Consider the following 25,940-nt stretch of genomic DNA (forward strand, 5'->3'; position numbering starts at 1 on the left):
TCAGCAACGCTGCCCCGAGACAGACCCCGAGGAAGTCTGTAACACATCACTCTAACTTAATAAATCCTAAGCACCTGGCCCGGCCCTCTCTGGCTTCTCTGGCCCAGACCATGTCCTTGTTGACTCTGGTGTTCTCGTACCTGCTTCCTTTCAGCCCCTTCAACCTCAGTTACTCTCAGAAGAATGAGTTTGCAGCAGCACCGTCCCAGTGGAGCAGTGGCCTCACTTCCACTCTACAGGCCACAGGAGTCGCTGGCCCAGGCTACCACTCACTACACAGGACAGCACTGGGAGAGACTAGACCTGACAGCACAGCCTTCCCAAACCCGAGTGTTTATCCCAGTGATAATATATAGCCTGGCATCTCCCCAAGCGTATATCTGCAATAACTAGTTCCACGGATATTAATAGCCTTTTGGATGAGAATAGGACCTGTGTTAAAATAGTTTAGAAAACCACTGATAACAGAGCTTCTGATAAGCATGGTAAAGGCTAGAAGAAAATAATGCTGGATTTCCCAGCCGGTGATGGAGGCACTGCTTGCCAAGTGTGTTGGGGGCAGACACTCTCTGGAGCACACCTCGGAAAACCCTGCTCCAGGCCCTTACTTCTAAAGGACATTGGCAGCCAGGAAAACCCTTGACCCAGATCTTCTGAGTGTGAAGTGTCCCACCAGGCTCCCAGAAAGGGCAAATTTAGTACTAAAGAAAAGAGCCAGGATCAGAATATGTACTGGCTCTGGGCGTGGCTTGGTGGGAGACGCTTGCCTAGCAGGCACAAGGCCCCCAGGTTTGATCCCAGCATCACACACGAAAATAAAGCCAGACTCTTCCTCAGGCTCTCATGGTCTCTCCTCACTTTCTGTGCTAAGAAGAGAGCAGAGCTTTATACTTTGTGGCCTCTAAGAAGAAACCGTAAGGAAAAAGCAGAAAAGGAAGTCACACTTAAGCCTGGGTACACCAACATGGCCGCACAAGCCTTTCCCCTTCTCCATCTTTGGAGAAAAGCCAAACCCACGTGTGCTGAGGCACGGCACTCCCCACTCTATGACCTCACTAGTTGATAATTATGCAGCAGGATGAACAGCTCTGCCCAGACCTACATGGCTGCACTGCCGCAGAGCAGCCACCCAGAATGCACTGCAGTGATGAGCAGTATCTGGTACAGTCTGGAGTTTCTGGGCTACATCTTTCAGTAGCTATTTAGACCTGCTCTGCAAAGTTAACCGGACCTGGTGCGTGCTTTGGGGGTTTCCTAAAATTCCTACTCAGATCACAAATTCTGCACTTAAGGCACAAGATGAATCCAAGTCCCTTAACTTTCATGGTCTCAGACAAGCACATCCCTCAAGTAAGTCTGGCTAAGAAGAAAGATAAAGTCAAGAGCTTGTTAAGAATTATAATCGGGGCTAGAGAGTTGGCTCAGTGGTTAAGAGCACCGTCTGCTCTTCCAAAGGTCCCAGGTTCAATCCCCAGCACCCACAAATCAGCTTACAACTGTCTGTAACTCCAAGATCTGACACCCTTACACATAAATTTAAAAATTAAATTAAAAAAAAAAAAAAAAGAATTATAATCAAGGGCACGGTGAAACACACATCTTTCATCCCAGCACTCAGAGGCACAGGCAAGTGGATCTCTGTGAGTTCGAGGCCAGACTACATAGTGAGTTATAGGACAGCCAGGCTACACAGAGAAACCCTGTCTTGAAAACAAAACACACACACACACACACACACACACACTCTCTCTCTCTCTCTCTCTCTCTCTCTCTCTCTCTCTCTCTCTCTCTCTCCATATATATATATAAAATGTTTAATAAAAACATAAATTAAAAAGAAAAGAGAAAGTTTCTCTGTGTAGCCATGGCTGCCCTAGAACTCACTCTGTAGGCTAGGTTGGCCTTGATGTCACAGAGATTTATTTGCCATTACCTCCTTAGTGCTGGGATTAAAGGCATGCACCACCAGTACCTGGCATGTTTAAAGATTTTGTTTGAGATTAGCTTTTGCAATACCGCATTTAAGACTTGGATATATATATATATATATATATATATATATTTTTTTTTTTTTGGTTTTTCAAGACAGGGTTTCTCTGTGTAGCCTTGGCCATCCTGGACTCACTTTGTAGACCAGGCTGGCCTCGAACTCACAGTGATCCGCCTGCCTCTGCCTCCGGAGTGCTGGGATTAAAGGCGTGCGCCACCACGCCCGGCGATATATGTTGTTTTTAATGTATAGAATGCCAATTGTTTTACGTCAAGTTTTAGCTTGGCATGTCATTAAGTTCATTTCTTATTTGTACACGTGAGTTTATAACGAATAAGGTTCTATTGTATGTTTTAAAAACAATTTCAACAGAGAAATCCTGTCTCAAAAAAACCAATTTCAGTTCTTCCCTTAAAGAAAAGAGAAGCTCTAAGGGCTGGCGGTCAGCAGTTGAGTGCTGGCTGCTTTTCCTTCAAGGGACCTGGGTTCAGTTCCAGCATCCAACCCTCTCACTCCAGTTCCCGGGTCTGAAGCCCTCTTCTGCAGCACCAGGCACACAAGAGGCCCTGTCGGCACACACGCACCACCTACACACATAACACAAAATCATCTATAAAGTCCAAATTACATACACGCACCACCTACACACATAACACAAAATCTATAAAGTCCAAATTACAGCTGTGTTCCTCAGTCAGCCCACAGGTCACCACTGTCTCAGGGACAGAATGAAGGAGGTTAAGGGACTTTTTGAGGGTTAAGGTTTTAGCTGGGCTTAAAATGAGACCTTCCAGCTGACAAATGTCTCCTTCCATTCTGTTCTGGGTGAAGGAGCACGGGGGCACCTGTGCCATAAATATTCATATGGACACCCTAGAGGAAAGATAATGCTGTCTGCTGGATTTGCACCCCCGTACCTTCTCAACTACGTGGGAAATAGACACTGAACAAAGAACCCAATTTCTTGAAAAGGCTTAAGCACCCCTCAAACTGAACTGAGCCCCAGGTAATGGCTGTCCTCAGCCGGAAGCACTCAGGGATTTATTACTGGAAGCAAATGTGCCTTCTGCTCTCTCCTTCAGATCCTTTGCTTCCGGTTGTGCAGACTCTCTTTGAATATTACTCTTGGGGTCTCACATGAACTTGGATTTGGGCCAAATCCACCTTTCTTACCAAAATTCTCCCGTATCTTAATCAGCTGCCCTTGAGAGCACCCCTCACCCAGGTCACGCTGTGCCCCTGAGTGTGGCTTCTCTGCTCGTGTCGTCTCACTTCTGGGGTTGGGGTTGGGGCAGTGACAGAGAAAAAGAGGAAAGGAAGGGAAGGGAAACTGTGAGACATAAGGAAAAGTCATTTTCTTAAGCTGCCAAGACAGTCAGGTTTCCATGTGTAAACAATGTGTACACAGACCTGCATGGCCTGTCCCACTAAAGGGCTGGGGATGCAGCTCGGTAGCACAGCGGCTGCCGATCACGCCTGAAGCCTTCCCTGGCTTCAATTCCCAGCACCACAAAATAAACAGCAGCAGCAGCAGCAAAACATTTTATGGACAGTACTCTGGAAAATTCTTGAGACTCCACCATTTTAGCTCTCTTCACCTAATTAAGGATTTTAGCAATACTTCCTGTAAAATTACCTGTTACTTAAAATTGTCTAAGTTTAGCCATTAACCCAGATTGGCCTTCAACTCCCAGCGGCACGAAGCCCCAGCTTGTTTCTTGAGAAAGGTCTGGAACTCACGCAGCCGGCTCGCTTCAGCTTCCCAAGCACTGGGATCACAGGTGTGTGCAGTAAGTGCAGCCCTCCAGCCCTGAGATTTTAGATTTCTGTCACCATCTCCTGCAGACAATCTAAGTTTACATTTCCTCAGCTCTCCTTTCCAACTCTCTGGTGAGCCTGGCTTGTTGAAGATGCCCGCGGTAACTCGAACGTCTCACGTGTCTACAAGAACTCACTACAAGTAGCCACTAACACAGGATCCATACGTTTCACTTCACCAATTAATATCCTCTTAAACCCAAAGTAGAATCAACCATTCACACTGGCTCAGCTATTCTCTTAACCACTGGTGAAAGATCAGTGCCTGAGTCCAGAAGATGCCCTACAGCCTTCCCATGATGCAATGCATGGAATCCCAGCACCTATGTGCAGGAGGAGCAGGAGTTCAAGGTCATCTCCCCCCATTACAAAGCAAGCTTGCAGCTAACAGAGGCTACTGAAACCCTCTCAACCCTCCCACCACTCCAAGTTATATCCAAGCAATGAAACCTATACAGAAATATAAGCAAGGCGAGACTAGAAATGCAAGTCAGAACACTTAGCTGTCTATAAACACCTTAAACAACAGAAAAGGTATCGCTCTGTAAAAGCTCTTACATGGCGGTGAGAGAAGAGTCGGAGACATAGTTTGACTACATTGCCTTACGGTGTTTTGTTAAGTGTTTCTAGCTCAACAATTCCCAAAGGCACACAATATACATCCTAACTACAGATCACATTAGGCTAGTGCCAAACAAAGCCAGCACGTATGTAGATTTCAGCACTAGGTCTATGCTTTCCACAGGCTGAGGACTCAAACCCCAAATCCCAACTTACATAAGAACAAGAGCCGGGTGTGGCAACACATGCCGTTTAGCACCAGCACCCAGGAGACTGAGGCAGGTGGGTCTCTGTGGGTAACGTACCTAGCAGTGTACCCCTCGCAGCGAGAGCCTCTCCACCCGACTAGAACCCAGTATTCTGCTAAAGGTCAAAGAACCTCTTAGAGGATTGTTAGGACTACTGGCCATGACCAGGCAGGGGTAAGGTAGAAAGGCTCGCTGTTAGCCCCAGTTACCTTGAGTAAGAGGCCCTACCCTACTTCCCCTTCTAAGATACTGTGGGTGACTCCCAAACACTACAGCTTTATGGATCCACGTGTCTCACCGAGATCACGAACATGGAAAAGCACTTGAGGTACTCATGTAAACGGCCAAGTATTTAAAGACTCTCAGATTCTTACCAGTCTGTTTGCACCACGTTAGAATCTGGCTTCCCACAGGTAAGCTACAAGCTAGCTCTCTGTGACATGGGACATGATGCTGCCATACCTCTCCCCTGCCACACAACAGTCCGGGTTTAGAGATTTGTACACTTTAAAGCCACCAAAAAGGAGAATGTGCATCTGCTGGCGTTTTTAACGCGAACTGAAAGCTGGAGGACAAGGGGAACAGTGTCATCTCTTGGGGGTAACTTCTAGCCTTTCACACTACAGAGCCGTTTGTGTGTCACACTGCCACTCTCAGCCCTTCTAAAAGGAGGAATCAAGACCACAGCACTCAAAGGGATGGATGGCAGGCGGCCGCCTGTTCGGGCCTGTGAAAAAGACCAAGCTATAGCAGCCGGGACATGGGGTGCTCTCATTTTTTTTTTTTTTTTCTTAACACAGCGCCAGAAAAATGGGAGACATCGGGCACCAGAGCAGAAGGGACATGTCAAGTCACCTCAACACCACTGAGGAACCCCCTTCGGCTCTCAACCCGTTGACTGCCGCTAGCCTTCCCGCTCATTCGGGGCCGACCCTCTGCAGTTCCCACACAGCCTTCCACACCCTCCAGCCCGCTACTCACAAATTCCCAACCACTCCTCCCACATTTCCCCCCAGCCCCCTCCCTCCCCTTCCTTCACTTCCCTCCATCCTACATCACTGCCCACTCCATTCCGAACTCGGCCCGTCAGCCGCGATCCCGCCGGCTTCCAAGCCGCCCATCCGCCCGTCCCTCGAGCTAGCCTGCAGCCCGGGGCCCGCGTCCCCGGCGCCCCTCGCTCCCACGCCTCTTCCCAGAGGCGCCCCGGCTCCCCGCCCCCTCGGTCCGCACGGCTCAGCGCCGGAGCGGAGCCGCGGCCGCCCGCGAGACGCTGCCGAGCGAGGACGAGGCGGACCCCTCCGCCCCGCACCCCAGGCCCATTACCGGCCCCGCCGCGGCCGTCTCTCCCGTCACGGTCTCCGCCGCCCCCGCTGCCGCCTCAGCTGGTGTGCAAGCACGGAGGACCGAGGCGTGCCGGGCCCCGGGCTCGCCGCGAAGCTCCCGGGGCTGCAGGCTGTGTGGGCCGGCCGGCCGGCAGGCGGCGGGGGGCGGACGGCTCTGCTCTCTCTCGGGCACCCGGGGCGGCAAAGCCCAGAACCGCCCCGGCTCCGGCTAACAATAGGCTCCGGCTGCAGCGCTCTGCCTCTTATAGGCGCCGGCGCGTCGTGGCCGAGGACCGGAGCAGCCTGGGAAATGGAGTCTACACCCGGCCCACGCCCGACGGCATGCCGGGAATTGGAGGCGATGAGCGCCGCAAAATCCTTGTGCCGCCTTAGAGCAAGCCTGCCCGAGCGTCCGCAGCGTTCCCGGCTGCACAGCGGCACCAACTAAACGACGTCTATATATAAAGCCCTCCTCTTCCTCGCACCAGGGCCTCATGCTCATGCCTGAGGGGCGTAATCCTCATGGAGTTGTCCCCATATGACTTGCTGCAGCTGGCCTAATTTTATAAAAGCAATGACCTATCTACTTATAGGACAGATAGACCCCCTCCCCCACTCCTACCCTCACACACAGGGTTTTCTCTGTGTAGCTTTGGCTGTCCTGGACTCACTTTGTAGACCAGGCTGGCCTCGAACTCAAGAGATCCACCTGCCTCTGCCTCTGCCTCTGGAGTGCTGGGATTAAAGGCGTGCACAAACAACAGCCTTAGCTTTTTTTTTTTCCCCTCATCCTTTTCTCCACTGTGGCCCCCTCCCATAATCTGTCATCCTTCCGCGCCCCTCGTTCCCATACTCTGCTTCAATAAAGTGGCGTTTCCCGCAGCTCTGTCAACTATGATGCTCCCACCTCAAGCTTTTGCCTTGTCCTATGCCAACCATATTTTGGTTCATTCAGTAACTACTCAAATGTGTAGTGGAAGTTTTGCTTTCTTTAAAAACTCAGTTATGTTATAGAAACATGTTTTGTTTTAATCCCGGGTGTGGGATATGGGGCTGCTGCAGATCGTCCACAGCAGCAGCAGACATTTGCCTCGCGCGGGCTCTGAGAAGGGGGTGGTCGGAGGGGCAGGGGCGCTCTGAGGAAGAAGAGGGCTGCTGCTCCTGGTTGCCTTCGTTGTGGTTTGATGAGAATAAATTGGCGATATCCTGACTATGAAGATTGGACTTGCCCCAAGGAGCCCTAGGACCCTGACCAACAGGAAGTAGCCTAAAGAGACATTCGCTGCTCCTTTGCCCCCTAACCTTTCTCTCCTACCTGGCTGGAAGAGATTAGGGTGGAGACGGGAGGTAGAGGTAGAAGGAACCCCAATAAAATAGACTAAAAATTCAAGCCAACACAAATGTCTTCATATCAGAGTTTACATACTTCACCCACACATACACAGTTTTTGTTTTGTAGCTCAAGATGGTTTTGATTTTTTTTTTCTTTCTTTTTCGACACAGGGTTTCTCTGTGTAACACTGGCTGTCATGGACTCACTTTGCGGACCAGGCTGGCCTTAAACTCACAGCGATCCACCTGACTCTGCTTCCCCGAGTGTGGTGGGATTACAGGTGTGCGCCACCGCACCTGGCTCAACAAACAATTGTTTTAAATGATTTTTATTTAAAAAAAAAAAAAAAAAAAGATTTTTATGTTTGTGGGACTGCCAGCACGTAAGCGCACACGCAGAGGTCAGAGAGGGCATCCGATTCCGTAGCATTGGAGTTACAGATGCTTGTGGTGTGCCACATGAGCACTGGAAGCCAAACCCTCTTCCTCTGCAGGCACAGAAGGCGCTGTTAGCCTCTGGACCCCTTCTCCAGCCTGAGGAGGGAGTCAGGCTTCCCAGAACGGGAGTGAGGGCAGCTGAGGGCACCACGTGGCTGCTGAAGGAGTGCATGTGCCTTCCCCACTGAGCCAGGCCTGCAGCCATGGGAAAACATTGTTATTACTGACAATTAGTGCACCAGTCACTGTACTAGATAGTTTTATGTCAACTGGACACTAGCTAAAAATAAAACGCTTCCATACGATTGAACTGTAGTCAATCTTAGTGATTGATGGGGAGGGCCCAGCCCACCGTGGGTGGGGCCACCCCTGGGCTGGTGGTCCAGGGTTCTGTAAGAAAGCAGGCAGAGCAACCCAGTGGGCGGTGCCCCCCATGGCCTCTGCATCAGCTCCTGACTGAATTCCTGTATGGACTTCCCTCAGTGGTGAACACCGCTGAATAAACCCTTTCCTCTCCAAGCTGCTTTTGACCATGGTGTTTCATCACAGCAATAGTGACCCTGAGACAGCGCCTAGTAATTTTTACAGTCTTAATGACCCTCTTCTCCTTTTTATTTCCCAATAATACCTTTTTTTTTCCCTCCTGAGACAGGGTTTCTCTATGTAGCCATGGCTGTCCTAGACTCACAGAGATCTGCCTGCCTCTGCCTTGCCAGGGCTGAGATTAAAGGCATGTGCCATCATCACCCGGTGATATTAAAAATGTTAAATACTAGAACTAAGTCATGTATTATTAGAATGACTTTCTGAGACTTATGTATGTGAATAAATCTGTTGAGGACATTTTTTGTGATTAAAAAAAAATTTTTTTTTTGTGACAAGGTCTCTGTGGTAGTTTGAATGAGAAAAAACCTTTGGTCCCCAGTTGGCGGAACTGTCTGGGGAAGACCAGGAGGTATGGCCTTGTTAGAGGTGCTGTGTCACTGGGGATGGGTTTTGAGGTCTCTGTTTCCAGTTAGCTCTCTCTCTGCTTCCTGCTTGTGGTCAGATGAAAGCTCTCCACTATGGCTGGCCCCACGTCTGCTGCCTGGCCCTATGCTCCGTGACAGTCGGTCATGCACTGTAACCCTCTGCAGTCATGAGCCCAAATTAAAGTCTCTCTTACAAGTTGTCTTGGTCAGGGTGTTTTGTTGTGGCAATTTAAAAAAAGGGGGGGGGGGCGGGGATTAAGGCAGCCTCCTGCCTCAGCTTCCTGAGCACTGAGACCACAGGAGTAAACCACCATACCCACAGCCACTGACCCCCCCCCTTAGGACTAAAAGAGTTAATATCCTTTATCATCTATATTTATAATAATTTAAAATTTTACTTTCACAATGGAAAGGCTAAGTTTTCATCTAACTCAAAAGGTCAGTAATAGGATATATATTTTGCAAATAATCACCATGACCTATCACTAAGCCTTGGCAGTCACACAGCACAGGCACAGCCAACGCCTCAGGAAGGGAGATGCTGGTGACTTTAAAGATCTGAGCCATCCGAGTCTACAACTGGAGTCCCAGGCTAGCCTAGCCTTAAAAACAAAAACAAGCCAGGTGGTGGTGGCACACGCTTTTAAGTCCTGCACTCTGTGAGTTCAAGGCCAGACTAGTTTACAAGGCTGAGTTCCAGGGTGGCCAGGGCTGTTACACAGAGAAGGCCTGTCTTTAAGTACCAAAAACCAAACCAAACCAAATATAAAACTACAATGGTATATAAATTCACTTTTGTAATTTTAAGGACTACTACAATAAAAAGTAATTTCAAGTAAAAATTAGGAAATATAATTTTTTTTCTTTTTCAGTTTTTTTTTGTTTTGTTTTTTTGGATGCAGAGTTTCTCCATAAATCCTTGGCTGTCCTGGACTGGCTTTGTAAGCCAGTCTGTCCTCAAACTCACAGCCTGCCTTGTCTCCTGAGTGTTGGGATTAAAGGCATACACCACCATGCCCAGTGACATATAATTTCAATTTAAAATAAAACTTTTTATTACTTTATGTGTATGGGTATATGTCTATGTACCACATGTATGCCCGGTGCCTTTGGAGGCCAGAAGACAGTATCAGATCCTCTACAACTGGAGTTAGATGGCTGTGAGCCACCATGTGTTTGCTGGGAATTGAACCCAGGTCCTCTGGAAGAGCCAGTGCTCTTAACCTCTGAGCCATCTCTCCAGCCCTCTAGGACATATAGTTTATAACCAATATGTTAATAGAATTATATGCATCATTTGTACTTTACAAGAATCAGAGATACATGCTTTTGGAAGGAACCTTAAGTCACCCTGGTCAAGACCAGGAATAGTGTCAAATATCTTTAATCTCAGCGTGTGTAAGGCTGAGGCACAAGTTCAGAACCAGCCTGGGCTGCCTATCAAGCGCCAAGCCAGCCAGAGCAAGACGATCTTGTCTCACAGACCAAAACAGAAGTCGCCTTCCTAGTTTACCCTCTCATTTGCCAACCGTGGGGTGGGACGGCAGCCAGCAGCTGAGGACAGGCTGGGTGAACTGACTGGGAGCCACTCCCTGGAAGGTACCACAGCTAGAAAGGGCACCTCAGTATGAGACACTGGGTAATCAATCACGCAGTGGACAAGAACTCTGGTCTGACATATCAAGTTGCTCCCATTAGTGTGAGTAATTCTCAGGTTTCAAGGTTTTAAACTTGTTTTAAACCAAAGAAATTAGAAGCCACATTATAGGTTAATTTTAATGAACAACAACAAAAAATTATATATAAAAAAACCTAAGTTTTATCAAATATTTAAAAAAAAGACATATATTCAAATTCAATACAGAATATTTTAACATTCTTTGCTCATCTCAATAAAATCTGAGCAATTTCTGGATAAAACTTTACATGTGGAGCCAGGTGTGGTGGCACATGCCTATAACCCCAGCCCTTGGGAAGCAGAGGCGGGTGGATCATTGTGAGTTTGAGGCCAGCCTGGTCTACAAAGCAAGTCCAAGACAGCCAAGGCTACACAGAGAAACTCTGTCTCCAAAAACAAACAAACAAAAAACCCCCACAAAAAACAAAAAACTTTACATGTGGCCTGACAGTGGTGGTACCTGCCTATAAACCCAGTACTTGGAAGATGGATCTCTGAGTCCAACGCCAGCCCAGTCTACAGAGCAAGTTCAGGGACAGCCAAGACTACACAGAGAAACCCTGTCTGGAAAAACAAACAAACAAAACTGTACATATGAAAAAAGAAGACCTACAGTGCTTTAAAATTCTGCACACGCACAGAGAGATACAGTCATCTGGAAGGCAGGGCATAAACACAGTATGAGCTTGACTGAAGAAAAAAAAAATTTTGTAAAGTTTACATAAAAAAACAAACTATGCCAAAATAAGTCAGGGGAGGGAGGAGCAGGGGAGGGAGGAGCAGGGGAGGGAGGAGCAGGGGAGGGAGGAGCAGGGCTATGCTAACTCATTTATTTAAACAGCCTGAGACTATCATTCAGGAACAAGGAACTCTGGAGTTAGAGACAGTCTTGATTCTTTTACCTCCAGTTCTGTGCTTGAGGTCAGCGTGACACTAAGGCGTGTGTTTGGTTTTGTAGGTCTTGATCGTCTTTATTTAGGTATGCTGTCCTTCCTTCAGTGGCTTATCCATCAGTTTCCAGCACAGTCCCAGTAGGCAACCATGCTGAGCACAGGCAACAAAGGGTGGCATTCGGTGGTATCAGACAGGGGCCAAGAGCGCCACTGCCTGCCAACTGCCTGTCCCCTGCAAGCTACGTCCCCACCGCACCTCACTTCCTTACCCTCAGTCAGTTCACTGTCCCCAGCCGTCACGGATGTTCTGAGGGAAGGATAACAATGTAACCCTCTATGGGGTTTATCATTCCTTCCACCCCAACAGGTCTTAGTCCAGCCACTCGCCGCTGTGGTGACACAGGTCCTGAGGCTGTCTGACAGAGGGGCAGGGCCTGCTGGAGCTCAGCGGAGGAGTGCTTGCTGAGCGAGCGCACGGGAGGCTCTGGGTTGAGCCCAGCACTGCAGAACCAGGCAAGGTGGCATATGTTTGTAATCCCAGCTCTTGAAAGCCAAGAACATGAGACCCTGTCTCAAAAGAAAAAGTAGTGGAAAAACCCCGTGTTTCTGGTCACTGATGAGGTTGTGAGCACAGCAGAGAGGAGAGTGGTACGCTGGATACAGAAGGTTTGTGACTTCAGTTTTATGAACACAGACGTTCACTTTTATATTAGAAAAATGTCACGAGCTCTATATCACAAAATTAAACATCTTTCCACTAAACATCACACCACTCCTGTTATCACTGCTCTCTACACACCCCTACTGACGGGAGCTGTTCCTGGTATTCATCAGGGCCCAACACAGGGTGCTGCCTGGGTTCTTTAGAGCCTGGTCGCCCGGCACAGTACCCCAGACAGTCTGACGAGCCAGGCTCCTGAAGACCTTCCATCTGCAGTCGTCAGGAGGTGCAGGCGGCAGCAGCAGCCAGTGTGGAGCGCTCCTCCTACTTCAGAATGACGTGATAGCTATCACTGGCCTCTGCTGTGAAGAGGACAGAGGGGGGGGGGGTCTTTAGCCTCCTTTAAAGCAGGAAGGGGAAGCCATCTCGTGAGAGGGAATGGTGTGCTGGCACAAACCGGCACACAGGAGGCAGGAGCAGGCAGAACAAAGGCATCATGATTTTTTTTTTTTTTTTTTGGGCCACAGGGTCTATGTAGCCTTGGCTGTCCTGGATCTGGTTATGTAGCTGAGGCTACCCTCAAGCTCACAGAATTCTCCCTGCCGCTGCCTCCTGCGTGCTGGGGTTAAACATTACTGACTTTTAGCATTTTCCCCTTACACTGGGCTTATCAGGACAGGACCGCACTGTAAACTAATAAATATGTGTGAAAGCAACCTGGATTTCCTTGTTTGCTAACGAAAGACGTAAGAGAACGGTAGAGCTGCCCGTGGTGCTTTCTTCTGATAACATCAAGAAGCCACTTCACACAAAGAAAAATGTCCAACAGTGACACTTTGCCATATCCTCAGAGGGGACATACGTCCCTGGAAATGACGTGCGCATGGTCAATTCGAGCACATGGGAGGCTGAGGTGTTTTTGCTAGTCTGAAGCCAGCCCGCATTTCATAGAGACCACACCAAAAAGAGGGTCTCTATATTTTGCCTAAGAAAAGGTAAAACATTAAAGACATTGTTGTTGTGGAATTGCACTCAGTCCCAAGGCCTTGTGTATGCTAAGCAAATTAAGGCCAAGTTAAACACTCCAGTGGGGGCGGTGGGGTGGGGTGGGGGGTGGACCTCTAAAATTCCTTACGATGGTGGCTGGGTAAAGTCCTCTCCTTGATTACCAGAACAAATGTCTAACTGAGTCTCACTGGCCACTCATGGGTGCTGGGACAGTAAGGCAGGTGGTGGAAACTGAGTCTCACTGGCTGCCAGCCCAGCCTAGTCAGGCTCTAGCCCAGGGACAGCTTGTCTCATAAACCCACCCAAAACAACCAACCAAACAAAACCCCAAAACAACCAAACAAACAAAACCCAGCAAAACAAAATAAAACAAAACAAAAAACCCAGCAGGGTTAGAGAGATGGCTCAGTGGTTAAAAAGAGCACTTGCTGTTCTTGTAGGGGACCTGGGTTCAGTTCCCAGCACCCACATGGAGGTTTCACAGCAGTTAACCCCTGTTCTGACTGCCTTCAGTCTCCGGCTTGAACATGGTACGTGTTGTACATGTGCAGGTCTACATACGTGTACACATGTGCCACACCAAAACACAAAAGACATTTTTTTAAAAGGTGGGGGTCTGGAGAGATTTCTCAATGGTTAAGAGCACTGGGTGCTCCTGTCGAGGACCACAGTTCAGCTCCTAGCAGCCGTGGTCCTAACATCTCTAACCCTGGTCCAGGGAATCTGAGGCCCTTTTCTGGCCTCTGGGCACTATGATATGTAGGCAAAACAGCCATACACATAAAAATAAAACATTTAAATCTAATTTTAATACATTTATATTGAAGTAGGAAAAATAAATTCATAAAAGGTGGATAGTGCCTAAGTAACAACACTTGAGGCTGTCCTCTGGGGACACACACACACACACACACACACACACACACACACACACACACACACACACACCCATTATTAGAAAGATATTTATTTTGGGCTAGCAGTAAGATTCAATGGGGTAAACCTAGTAACCTGAATTTGGTTCCTAGAACCCACATGGTGGAAGGACAGAGACAACTCTGCCAGATGTCCTATGATAGCCCACCCCCAAAACACACATAGACAGAGGAGGTGGCAGGCTGTCCTGTGATAGCCCACCCCCAACACACACATAGACAGAGGAGGTGGCAGGCTGTCCTGTGATAGCCCACTCCCAACACACACATAGACAGAGGAGGTGGCAGGTTGTCCTGTGATAGCCCACCCCCGCTACCAGACAGAGGAGGTGGCAGGTTGTCCTGTGATAGCCCACACCCCCACACACAGAGGAGGTTGCAAGTTGTCCTGTGTTAGCCCCCCCAGACAGAGGAGGTGGCAGGTTGTCCTGTGATAGCCCACGCCCCCACAAACATAGAGGAGGTTGCAGGTTGTCCTGAGATAGCCCCCCACCCCCACATAGACAGAGGAGGACCCTGTTAGAGTGTGTCTCACTGGTCTTTACCTTCCATTGTGTCCAGAATAAAGCAGGCTTCCTCCTGAAAGTTCTGCACCATCTGAAAAGAGCAACACAGTTTGCTGATGAAAACCCTGGGTGTGTAGTTTACTCTGAATATGAAGCTTTTCATGACACAGTGCAGAAATACATGTAAGATTTTATGCTTACAACTAAGCTGGTGACCACTGTAAGAGGACAGTGCCGCTCTAGCTAGCTTAGTCCATCAAGCTCAGTAAGCCAGAAGAACCAACTCTGAATAGTACTGTAATATCACGTACTCTGGAAGGTACTGGCAATATCTGAAATAAATTCACAAATTTTTCAAAATGAATCATAATTTTATAAAACTAGTCCGTATTTAAACTAGCATAGCTTTACTAGAGCCTTCTAAAACAACAGTAGAAGAAACAAAGCATTTTGTAAAAATGGCACTGAACAAGTCATGGTAAAAAAATAAATGCACACACATAAAAAGTGCACTTAATTTCCAGCTCAGATTAGGCCACTTTCTGCTCTACAACCCTGAAGGAAGGCAAAGAACATCCCATAATCAACGTAGGGCAGTGACCGCCCCATCAGATGATGGTGGCCACCTTAGAGGAGTTTGGGGAGCGTGGTGACCAAAGGAGTTGGAGTCTTTTCTCTTTTTAAAGACTTGCTTTGCCTGACTATGCGACATATATATGCCAGAGGACAGAAAAGGTACCGAGCCCCCTGGAGCTGGAGCTGCAGTGGGTCGTGAGCCAGCACGGGTGCTGCACACTGCGTCAGGTCCTCACAGAGACACGAGCACTGCACACTGCGTCAGGTCCTCACAGAGACACGAGCGGGCGCTGCACACTGTGTCAGGTCCTCACAGAGACACGAGCACTGCACACTGCGTCAGGTCCTCACAGAGACACGAGCAGGCGCTGGCACCTGCTGTGTCAGGGTCCTCACAGATACACGAGCACTGGCACACTGCGTCAGGGTCCTCACAGAGACACGAGCGGGCGCTGCACACTGTGTCAGGTCCTCACAGAGACACGAGCACTGCACACTGCGTCAGGTCCTCACAGAGACACGAGCAGGCGCTGCACACTGTGTCAGGTCCTCACAGAGACACGAGCACTGCACACCAACTCAGACAGTCACAAAGGTCCTCACAGAGACACGAGGCAGGCGCCTGCACACTGTGTCAGGTCCTCACCGAGACACGGAGCAGGCGTGCACACTGTTGTCAGGTCCTCACAGAGACACGACGGGCGCTTCCACACTGCTTCAGGTTCTCACAGAGACACGAGGCAGGCGCGCACACTGCGTCAGGTCCTCACAGAGACACGAGCACTGCACACTGCGTCAGGTCCTCACAGAGACACGAGTGTGGGCGCTGCACACTGTGTCAGGTCCTCACAGAGACACGAGCACTGCACACTGCATCAGGTCCTCACAGAGACACGAGCGGGCGCTGCACACTGCGTCAGGTCCTCACAGAGACACGAACGGGCGCTGCACACTGCGTCAGGTCCTCACAGAGACACGAGCAGGCGCTGCACACTGTGTCAGGTCCTCACAGAGACACGAGCACTGCACACTGCGTCAGGTCCTCACAGAGACACGAGCAGGCGCTGCACACTGTGTCAGGTCCTCACAGAGACACGAGCACTGCACACTGCGTCAGGTCCTCACAGAGACACGAGCGTGGGCGCTGCACACTGCGTCAGGTCCTCACAGAGACACGAGCACTGCACACTGCATCAGGTCCTCACAGAGACACGAGCGTGGGCGCTGCACACTGCGTCAGGTCCTCACAGAGACACGAGCGGGCGCTGCACACTGCGTCAGGTCCTCACAGAGACACGAGCGTGGGCGCTGCACACTGAGTCAGGTCCTCACAAAGACGCTCTAAACCAACAAGCATTTTTCCAGCCTCTGTCCAGATTCTGTCTTTAAAACTGACACCAAAGAGAAGCAACCCCTCAAGACACACACACACACACACACACACTCATGCACGAGGTCCTGGGCTAAGGAAGAGGAAAAGCAGGAGGGGTTCCAAGGGCTCAAGCCCTAGCACTTCAAAGACAGAAGCAAATAAAGACACTTTTTGTCTTCTTTCTGATCCCTGCGCCCTCCCTATCTCCTCACCCCAGAGGGCTGTTTATAGGAGAGGGTTTGCAGGTCACATAAATGAGAGTTTCAAAATTTTCTGTTGAATCATGTGTTTCTTCTCAATTTTCTTTTTCTTTTCTTCCTTCCTTTCTCTCTCTCTCTCCTGGCTGTCTTGGATTTACTTTGTAGGCTAGGCTGGCCTCAAACTCAAGAGATCACCTGCCTCTCTGCCTTCTGAGTGCTGGGATTGAAGGTGTGCCACCACACACAGCTCTTTCTAATTTACAAAAGCCTGTTAATATTTTTAAGTCTATTGGTGAAAATTATATATGATGTGTTTTCTTATGAAATTTTATAGATATATGTGGGAAGGATTGTAAACTTTGTCACAGGTGAAAGCAGTCTTGGCGGATACTCCCTGAGATTAACCTTGAGATAGACTGGGTGGAGCCATCCTGGGCCTGGAATTCAGGAAGGGGGTGGGGGAAGACTCCACCTGGACTATTGTGTTTTTAATCGACAAGCCCTTGCACTTAAGAGACAGACAGGCAGAGAGGAGGAGAGGGGCAGCAGGTTCAGACCGGTCTGGGAGCACATGGATTGGGAAAAGAATCAGCGAACAGGCCGCATGTTCCAGCCGTAGCACCGTAACGCAGGCTGGCCTCTCCTGAGGTGCCCCATCTGAGGCAGAAATGTTTCAGCCCCTAACTAGAACTACAAAGATGGAGCTTAATAACAAAAATACACCACACATTAGTGGCAGGGTGTCTAACTCAAGAGTGACCAAATCACAACTGTTAAAAGATAGATGACTTGACGCAACATCATTATGTAATTTTTGGTATATAACTTAGGAGTTCAAAACAAAAACAAAAACAAATCCAATGATAGTGTTACAGCAAAGCCCTACCTGTTCCTATCCATCAACTGAGAAATCAGGGTCCATACACTGTACTTTCATCCAGAGGCAGCAGCAGGCTAGAACTGACGCTGACTCTGTGCCGTTTTCACAGCTAGGGGGCAGCACTCAACTACAGATTAACTAGCCATGTGCTAGCACGGGCAAAGGGACTGGGTGATTCCATGTTTTATGAGAGCTATGCTTCAATGTTTCATAAATACTAACTTGTCATTTTTGATCCCCTCTGTAAGAGTAATGATGATGCTACCCAGAAGAAATGTTTGCAACTATTATTGATGCAAGTTATGTATTTGGCTGAAACAAATTGCTTCAAGAACCAGAGGATGCAAGGTAGGCTGGCAGAGTACAAACTCCAGTGATGCTCCTGTGCTGGGCCACAGGCATGTGGGGGACCACGCCCATCTATATAGCATGCAGGGGACCACGTCCATCTCTACAGGCATGTGGGGGACCACATCCATCTTTACAGGCATGTGGGGGGACTATGTCCATCTTTACGCATGTGGAGAACCACATCCGTCTTTACAGGCATGTGGGGGACCATGTCCATCTTTACAGCATGTGGGGGACCACATCTGAGGGTGCTGGAATCTCACTCTGGTGAAGCAAGTGCTCCCAACTGCTGAGTCACCTTTCCCTCTCTGGTTTTTGCTTTTTTTTTTGGACACCATCTCACCAAGGCCAAGTGGGCCTTGACCTGACTACGTAGCCAAAGATGAACTTGAACTCATGATCTCCTTGCCTCCACACTTCTCTTTGTGCTGGGGCTATAGGGGTACACTACCACCCCCAACTTTATACCTAATTTTTAAAAATTAGGAGGTGAGCAAACAAGACAATCCAAGTCAGACACAGTGATTCGTGCCATAGTCCCAGCTACCCAGCAGGGTGTTAAGGCAGGAGGGTCACGTAAGCCCCCAAGTTCATGTCAGGCAGGTCATGAAAACAAGACCATATCTGTTCAAAGGAATTAATATTAAAAAGCTGAGCCTCTGTAGAAAACAAGCTTGGCTCTGGAGGGCTACCTTGGCCGTGTCACGTGCCCTAGCATGCTATGACACTGAGCACTGACCTCGTCGCTGATGAGCACGTGGATTCCTGTTGGCCCTTGCTTGTAAATCTGGCTGATCTGCTGAGGAGAAATGCTGAAAAGCTGAGCAATTTTTTCTGTTAATTCAACAGCTGTCAGTTCTTCTAGATAGATAGCATGGTACACTGCAAAAAAAAAAAAAAAAAGCAGTCAGTGCAGAGGTCAAAGGTCACCTGCACCTGCAGACTTCCTGCTCATTTCTAGAGACTCACAACCCCCGCACCCCCACCCTAGCTTCAGATCCTACCTCAGTTACCTTTTCCCTGTATGAACTAGAACTTACTCGACAACCCTGGCCATTTCCTTTCTCACACTGGAGAAGCTCTCCAGCACACGCACATTACTAGTCTTAAGAATCCAAGTCTGAAAAAAAAAAAAAAAAAAAAAGAATCCAAGTCTGGGGGCTGGAGAGATGGCTCAGTGGTTAGGAGCACTGTCTGCTCTTCCAGAGCCTTGAGTTCAATTCCCAGCACCCACCCCGTGGCTCACAACCATCTGTAATGTGACCTGATGTCCACTTCTGGCCTGCAGGTGAACAGGCAGATAGAGCACTCATATAAAATAAATAAAATCTTTAGGGGGAAAAAAAAAAGAATGCAAGCCTGTGAAAAAAGCACTGGGACTAGCATGTGGCATAGATGTGAGGACCTGGCACTGCTGCGAGAGCTCTGACGCTGAACTGGTCCAAACGCCCATCAATTCTGCCCGCGAGTCACCGCTTCTCCTTCTTCCTGTCCTGCTCTGCCCAGAACGACCTACCGAAGAAAGTACCATTTGAGTCTCCATCTTCCTGCTTCTGTTGTGGCTGCTGCTGCTGCTGCTGCTGCTGCTGCTGCTGCTGCTGCTGCTCCCTCAACTGCAGCGACTCCTGGCAGACATAAATGGTTAGCCTGGGACGCACCATCCTATTGGAGAAGAAAGGAGCTGTCAGCTTTATGGTGTTCTCCATGGTGACCATGCACAGGGAGGAAGTGAGGTGGACCCCTGCGCACGGGTCAGAGCAGAGATGAAATCTCTTTGTTGCTCATGCCAATTCTAAACTCAGGCTGTCCCTGCAAAGTCAGATGTGTGGCTATAGCTGGGGGTCAGCAGCAGACTGTTGGCCTGGCGAGCGTAAAGCCTGGGGTTCTGTTCTCAGCACTAAAGAGGAAGGGCAGAAGAGGAGCAGGGAGAGAGGGGACAAGACCACCGTGGCTAGCTTAGACCTGGCAATCAGGGCCCTCGCTCTCCCAAGGTTTCTTACTGATCTCTAGACCATGTACCTCCTGCACACTTGAGTTTGTGAGCTTAGAGTAATGGTTAGAAATAGTTAAAATGCAATAGTCACCCTTTTTATAAGGGTCAGGTTCTAGAAATGCTATTTAAAAACTAATATATGGTGGGCATGATGGCTCATCTGGAAAAGGTTCTTGCCACTTGAGTTTAATCTGTGTGTGTGTATGCACATATGAATGTCTATGTGTACATGAGGGGCGTGTAACAGTGCACACGCAGAGGGTGTACCTGAGGGGCGTGTAACAGTGCACACGCAGAGGGTGGGGGTCAAGGAACAACTTCTGAGAGAGAGTCAGCCCTTTTCTTCTACCTGTGTCTTTACCCTCTGACCTCACAGGCCCATGGTTAGATTTTTTTTTTTTTAATGTTTTGACGGGCAGTGATGGCGCACACCTTTAATCTCAGCACTTGGGAGGCAGAGGCAGGAGGAACACTATGAGTTTGAGGCCAGTCCGGTCTACAGAGTGAGTCCAGGACAGGCAAGACTACACAGAGAAACCCTGTCTCAAAATAAAAATGTTTTGACAAGACATATTTATTTGTGCAGAGGACTGTGAGAAATTCCTGAGTGAAAAATCATTTGAAATGTATTCTCACTGGCTATCTTACACACCTGCCTTTCAGTGCATTGAAAAGTCTGATTCCATCTGCAGGGCCGCAGATTTGGATCACATCATCTCTAGTTAGTTTCAGTAAATCTGCCCCTGGGATAAATAGGAGAAAAGAACACGTTAGCAATGAAGGCAAAATTACTTAAATAAGTTTTAAGAGTGGCTCTCCTGCAGGGACCCCTCGTGAGCTACAGCATCTACAGCAGACAGAGCTCCTGTGCCCAGGCCTCTGCCTCAGCAACTCTCCTCTGCCTGACTTCTCCACTCACCCACGCTTCCGTCAGGTGATGGCTTGGAGTGGGCCAGCTGCTTTTCCTGCCTGAAAGACCCTCCTACAGTCGGACAGGCTCGCAGCAGCCCTGCCCAAGCTCACCGCACACTTCTCACACAGGACTCAGGGTTTACGCAGACGCTGAAAGCGCTCCAACCAGTACATCTTAGTACATGCTCCCCACAGATGTGCACACAGGCTGCACAAAATCAGACGGCAGGAGTAACGGGTACAGTGGTGTCGGGGGCACTTTCAGTCTATTTGGGAGCTTCCCTGATCCAGCCCCAAATGGAGCACACATTTTAACAGGCTATAAGAACAAACATCTTAAAGCTCATGTGAGGTCAAACTAAAAGCTGCTTTTTTTGGCCGGAGAGATGGCTCAGCAGTTAGGAGGACATCTTGGTCCTGCAGAGGACCCAGGCTCAATCCCCAGCATCTTCCTGGTGGCTCACAACTTATAACACTGTGATACACGGACATGCATAGAGCAAAATACTCATATACATAAAATAAATTAAATACATCTAGAGACTTTTTTTCTAAAGCTGCTTCTTTTTAAGAGCTCATTAGACAATTATAGCTGGCTAAAAAAACATCCAAGGTGTTTCATGAAATTCATTTTATCAGAAAAAAACGACTGAGACACTCCCCACACTTCCCACACGGGGCACTAAGAGGGCCTAAAATGCACATGAGCACACTGTGTTGGAGAAGGAAAAAGGAAAAAAACTAAACTAACCTGAGAAGTTGGTGAAAAGCCTGGTGAACGTGGAGAACCGGTTGCGATGCAGCCACTGCTGGGCTTCCTGAGGCGAGGTTGTCGGCAAGAGGTTCTGAAGGAAGAACGCACTCTCCATGTCTTGGACAGGCTCGTCTGCTACCTCATCAGCTAATGCACACCAAACACGTCCGCACCCTACAGTCACACCGGCTACAGCCGCACAGGCTACAGCCGCACCGGCTACAGCCACACAGGCTACCGCCACACCGGCTACAGTCACACAGGCTACCGCCACACCGGCTACAGCCGCACAGGCTACCGCCACACCGGCTACAGCCGCACAGGCTACAGCCGCACAGGCTACAGCCACACCGGCTACAGCCACACAGGCTACCGCCACACCGGCTACAGCCGCACCGGCTACAGTCGCACCGGCTACAGTCACACAGGCTACAGTCGCACCGGCTACAGTCACACAGGCTACAGCCGCACCGGCTACAGTCACACAGGCCTCCTCCAACCTCGAGAACTATCTCACTATCGGACTGAGAGCTTTATAGTCAAAGACCAGGGAGTGGCAGCTACGCGAGAAACCACATGAGTCCATCGCTCACACCAGACCAGCCCGGGGAACAAAGTGAGAGCCACAAAACCAAAAAGAAACAGCAGCCAGGTGAGGCAGTGCCCGCCTGTCACCCAGCACTGGAGAGGCTGAGACGGGACGACCGCTGTGCATCCTAAGCCAGCCAGGGCTGCAGTGAGTTCCCTGCCTAAAGAGAAGCAGCAGCTTCCACGATCCTGCTAGCGTCTACGCTGTCTCCAGCACCTGGTGCAACTTAGAGCGCAGAGCTGAAGTAAGCGCTGGTCAGGTGAAGGAGGGAACAAGTCTCAAGCCCACTGCACCTGACAGAACCACACGTCACACAGAACTGGCATTGGCTTCAGACTTACGTCAGTGACAGGAGGGGGCGGCTCTGGCTGGTGCTTGGGTGAGCCATTTCTAGGGAGAGACATTGAAGAAGAAAGGGTGAGTCCATGGTAACTCTGTAGGCGTTACCTCATGATTCACTGTCACAGGAGCTCTTAAGTTACAGAGCTAAAAGACTCTACTTTGTCTGAAAACATTCTTCTCTGACGGAATACTTAAGCTTTGTGCTAATTACCTCAGAAACTTCAGAGGAAGGGAAGAAACTATGTAATTTGAAACATTTTTTTATGACTGAGGAAACAAAAGGAAGCATCAGAACGTCAGCCAGTAGACGCTGATAGGTTAAAGCACAGGTATAATAAACATCTGCAGGGCGCGAGGGACACAGTTCCCAATAAAGCACTGCCTAGGATGCGTAAGGCTCTGTGTCCAAAAAAAAGGGAAAAAAACACTGGAGACAGAAAAGTCCTAGCCACGCATACACACACACACACACACACACACACACACACACACACACACACGAAGAATCAAAAGAAAATGTCTACTATGATTATATACTGAGCTGGGCACGATAGCCTCTGCCTTTATCCCGGCACTCGGGAGGCAGAGGCAGGGGGATCTCTGAGTTCAAGGCCAGCCTGAACTCAGTTTCAAGACAGGCAAGGCTACATAATAAGACCCTGCCTCAAAAAACAAAACACAAACAAACAAACCCTCCAACTATTTTGCTGTCTTGGCAACCGAACCCCGTCTCCTCCTTGCATGTGCTAGCTGCTCCTGTGCCACTGCACTACCTGAGCTCTGAGAACAGTTACTTCTGTGAGCTGTCATGACAGAGCTGGGCGGTGAACTGGGTCCTTTCAGAAGAGCCGCCAGTCTCTGTACTGCTGAGCCATCTCTCCAGCCTTTCTTTGTTTCAAGTTTTCATTTGCTACTGCTCTGTATGTATGACGCTGGGCTGGTCCAGGGGTCCGAGGTCCAGGCGGGGAGACAACTTGATGGAGGCAATTCCCCTTTCCTTGATGTGGGTTCTAGGATCCAGAAGAACTACTGGCCTGGGGGGCAGGCACTTTACCCCGGGCTATCTGACCAGCTCGCTTGGTTCAGATTTACCAACGTGGTGTATCTATCTATCTGTCTATCTATCTATCTATCTATCTATCTGTGAGAGAGAGAAGAGAGAGAGAGAGACAGAGTGTGTGTGTGTGTGTGTGTGTGTGTGTGTGTGTGTGTGTGTGTGTGTGTGAAAAGCACACGCTCGTACCCACTGAACCATTTCTCTAGCTCCCAAGCATTACTTCTAAAGGTGATTCAAAATCAGTACTAACTTGTGATTCAGTATTTATCTCCACATTTTTGGTTTTTCTTATAGCCCGGTTTGTTTGTTTGTTTGCTTGTTTTTGAGACAGGGTTTCCCTGAATAACAGAGCCATGGCTGGTCTCAAACTTACAGAGATCCTCCTGCCTCTGGCTCCTGAGTTCTGGGATTATAGGGTATGTGCCACCACACCCAAGCAGTTTCTCTTTGTTTTTCTTCCTTTCTTTTTCTCTCTTTCTTTTTATTTTTTATTTTTATTTTTATTTTCTCGAAATAGGGTTTCCCTGTATAGCCCCGGCTGTCTTGAAACTCACTCTGTAGACCAGGGTGGCCTTGAACTCAGAGATCTGTCTGCCTCTGTCTCCTGAGTGCTGGTATTAAAGACATGTGCCACCACCACTGCCTGGCTATGTTTCTTTTCTTTTCTTTTGTTTTTGTTTTGTTTTGTTTTGTTTTTTCAAGACAGGGTCTCTCTGTGTAGCCTTGGCTGTCCTGAACTCGCTTTGTAGACCAGGCTGCCTCTGCCTCCCGAGTGCAGGGATTAAAGGTGTGCGCCACAGTGCCAGGCCTTGTTCATTTTCTTTATGAGAGAAATAGTTGAAGAAAAAGAAAAGAAAAGAAAAACACAACCCTTAGCCTGCAGATATTTTAAATCGCCCCCGAGTGGACAGCTCTACCCTAAGGATAATATGAAATCCCTGTTTCAAGAGCTCTTCTTTGGGCAGATACAGTGAACCATGCCTGTAGTCAGCTAACTGAGAGGCTGAGGCAGGGGGATTGCTTGGCTCCAGGAGTTCAAGGCCATCTTAGAAATAAAGCTAAGGCTCCATATACAAAGAAACACACAAGAGGTGGCAGTTGAAGCCTAGGATCCCATACTAGGTCTGGAGGACTGCTGGGACCCTCGTCAACCTGGCTGTCTAACAGGCCACGGCCACCCTGGAGTACACCGTAAGACCCTGCTGTGAGCAAACAAAAACCAACCCCTTAGCCTTTATTTCTGCTGTAGTTGCCACGACGTCAGTGCTCTAACAGGTATACTGCCTTTTATAACTAAGACCATTAGTTCTTATCTGCTACTGCTACTTCTCAAGTATTTAAGCTACTTTTTACATCTTTTTTGTTTTGTTTTGTTTTGTTTTGTTTTTTTTGGTTTTTTCGAGACAGGGTTTCTCTGTGTAGCCTTGGCCATCATGGACTCGCTTTGTAGACCAGGCTGGCCTCGAACTCACAGCGATCCGCCTGCCTCTGCCTCCCGAGTGCTGGGATTAAAGGCGTGCGCCACCACGCCTGGCTTGTTTTGTTTTTTTAATTTTTGGTTTTTCAAGACAGCCTTGGCTGCCCTGGACTAGCTTTGTAGACCAGACTGGCCTCGAACTCACGGCGATCCACCTGCCTCTGCCTCCCGAGTGTTAGGATTAAAGGCGTGCACCACCACCCACAGCTGAATACAAGTATTCTAACACGGGGAAAAAAAAAAGAATGTCTATGCAGCCGTGCTCCCAATTCCTAGTCCCCCCTCTCTGGTGCAAGCATCAAAAGGAGGTGACATAACTACAGGCAAATGAGGTAAGGCAGCTCAGGAGACCAAGGCTGCTGGTCATGCTGCTAAAAACCTCCCACAGAAGATACTACCCAATGCCGCCTGACGGTGTTCCCTGACACACTGCCTGATGCTGCTCCCTGACACACCTCCTGACTGTGCTCCCTGACACACTGCCTGACTGTGCTCCCTGACACACCTCCTGATTGTACTCCCTGACACTCTGCCTGACACACCGCCTGACGCTGCTCCCTGACACTGTCTAGAGGGTAAAACTCCATCTATTTTTTGGAGTATTAATTTGGAAAGATTGTATTGAAGGAAATGTAATGAAATAAAATACATTTAGTGCAAACATAATCCAACTGCTTTCCCAGACTTACCCATCCCCAAGAGAGAAGCTGCTATGAGAACTGTTGAAGCCAGGAGACGGGGAGCTGCTGACGTAGGTGATCTCAGGCCACGGCGAGCACTGAAAGCACAGGAGGACTCAGGAGGACTCAGGCAGCGGTAGGGAAGCGTGCTTCTGTCCAGCGCCCCTACACCCCTCAATCCTCCAGCGCATCTTCGGGTGTCAAGGAGGAATGCTCACAACAAAGTTGAGAGCAGGCTGGAAGGATATGTGTGTTTTCATAGACACATTTCCTCTTGTGAATGGAACTCTGGGGATGGGTGTGAGCTCAGTGGCAGAGTCCTTGCCTAACATACACGAGGCCCTCGGTCCGACCGATCCCAAGCACCACAGGACGATGAGTGAGAGCACAGACTGA

At 49.0% G+C, this 25,940-nt stretch overlaps 1 protein-coding gene across 5 annotated transcripts in view; it reads right to left on the reverse strand.

Moving 5' to 3' along the window:
* Positions 1–12,131: 12,131 nt before the first annotated feature.
* Positions 12,132–25,940, reverse strand: part of Tfcp2 (transcription factor CP2) — a 40,204-nt gene continuing 26,395 nt past the window's right edge. For 2 of the 5 annotated variants that reach the window (XM_051160359.1, XM_051160356.1), the window contains 8 exons: positions 25,554–25,642; positions 22,330–22,378; positions 21,397–21,490; positions 20,386–20,476; positions 19,257–19,402; positions 18,480–18,622; positions 14,401–14,452; positions 12,132–12,271 (listed from right to left, as the gene is read on the reverse strand). In XM_051160359.1, the coding sequence (XP_051016316.1) occupies positions 12,237–12,271; positions 14,401–14,452; positions 18,480–18,622; positions 19,257–19,402; positions 20,386–20,476; positions 21,397–21,490; positions 22,330–22,378; positions 25,554–25,642 (699 nt within the window). In that variant the 3' untranslated portion in view covers positions 12,132–12,236. Of the gene's footprint in view, positions 12,275–14,400; positions 14,453–18,479; positions 18,623–19,256; positions 19,403–20,385; positions 20,477–21,396; positions 21,491–22,329; positions 22,379–25,553; positions 25,643–25,940 lie in introns of all 5 variants that reach the window. The other 3 variants (XM_051160358.1, XM_051160355.1, XM_051160357.1) reach the window with 2 other exon arrangements.

Source organism: Acomys russatus, chromosome 17, assembly GCF_903995435.1.
Source record: "Acomys russatus chromosome 17, mAcoRus1.1, whole genome shotgun sequence".
NCBI lineage: Eukaryota > Metazoa > Chordata > Mammalia > Rodentia > Muridae > Acomys > Acomys russatus.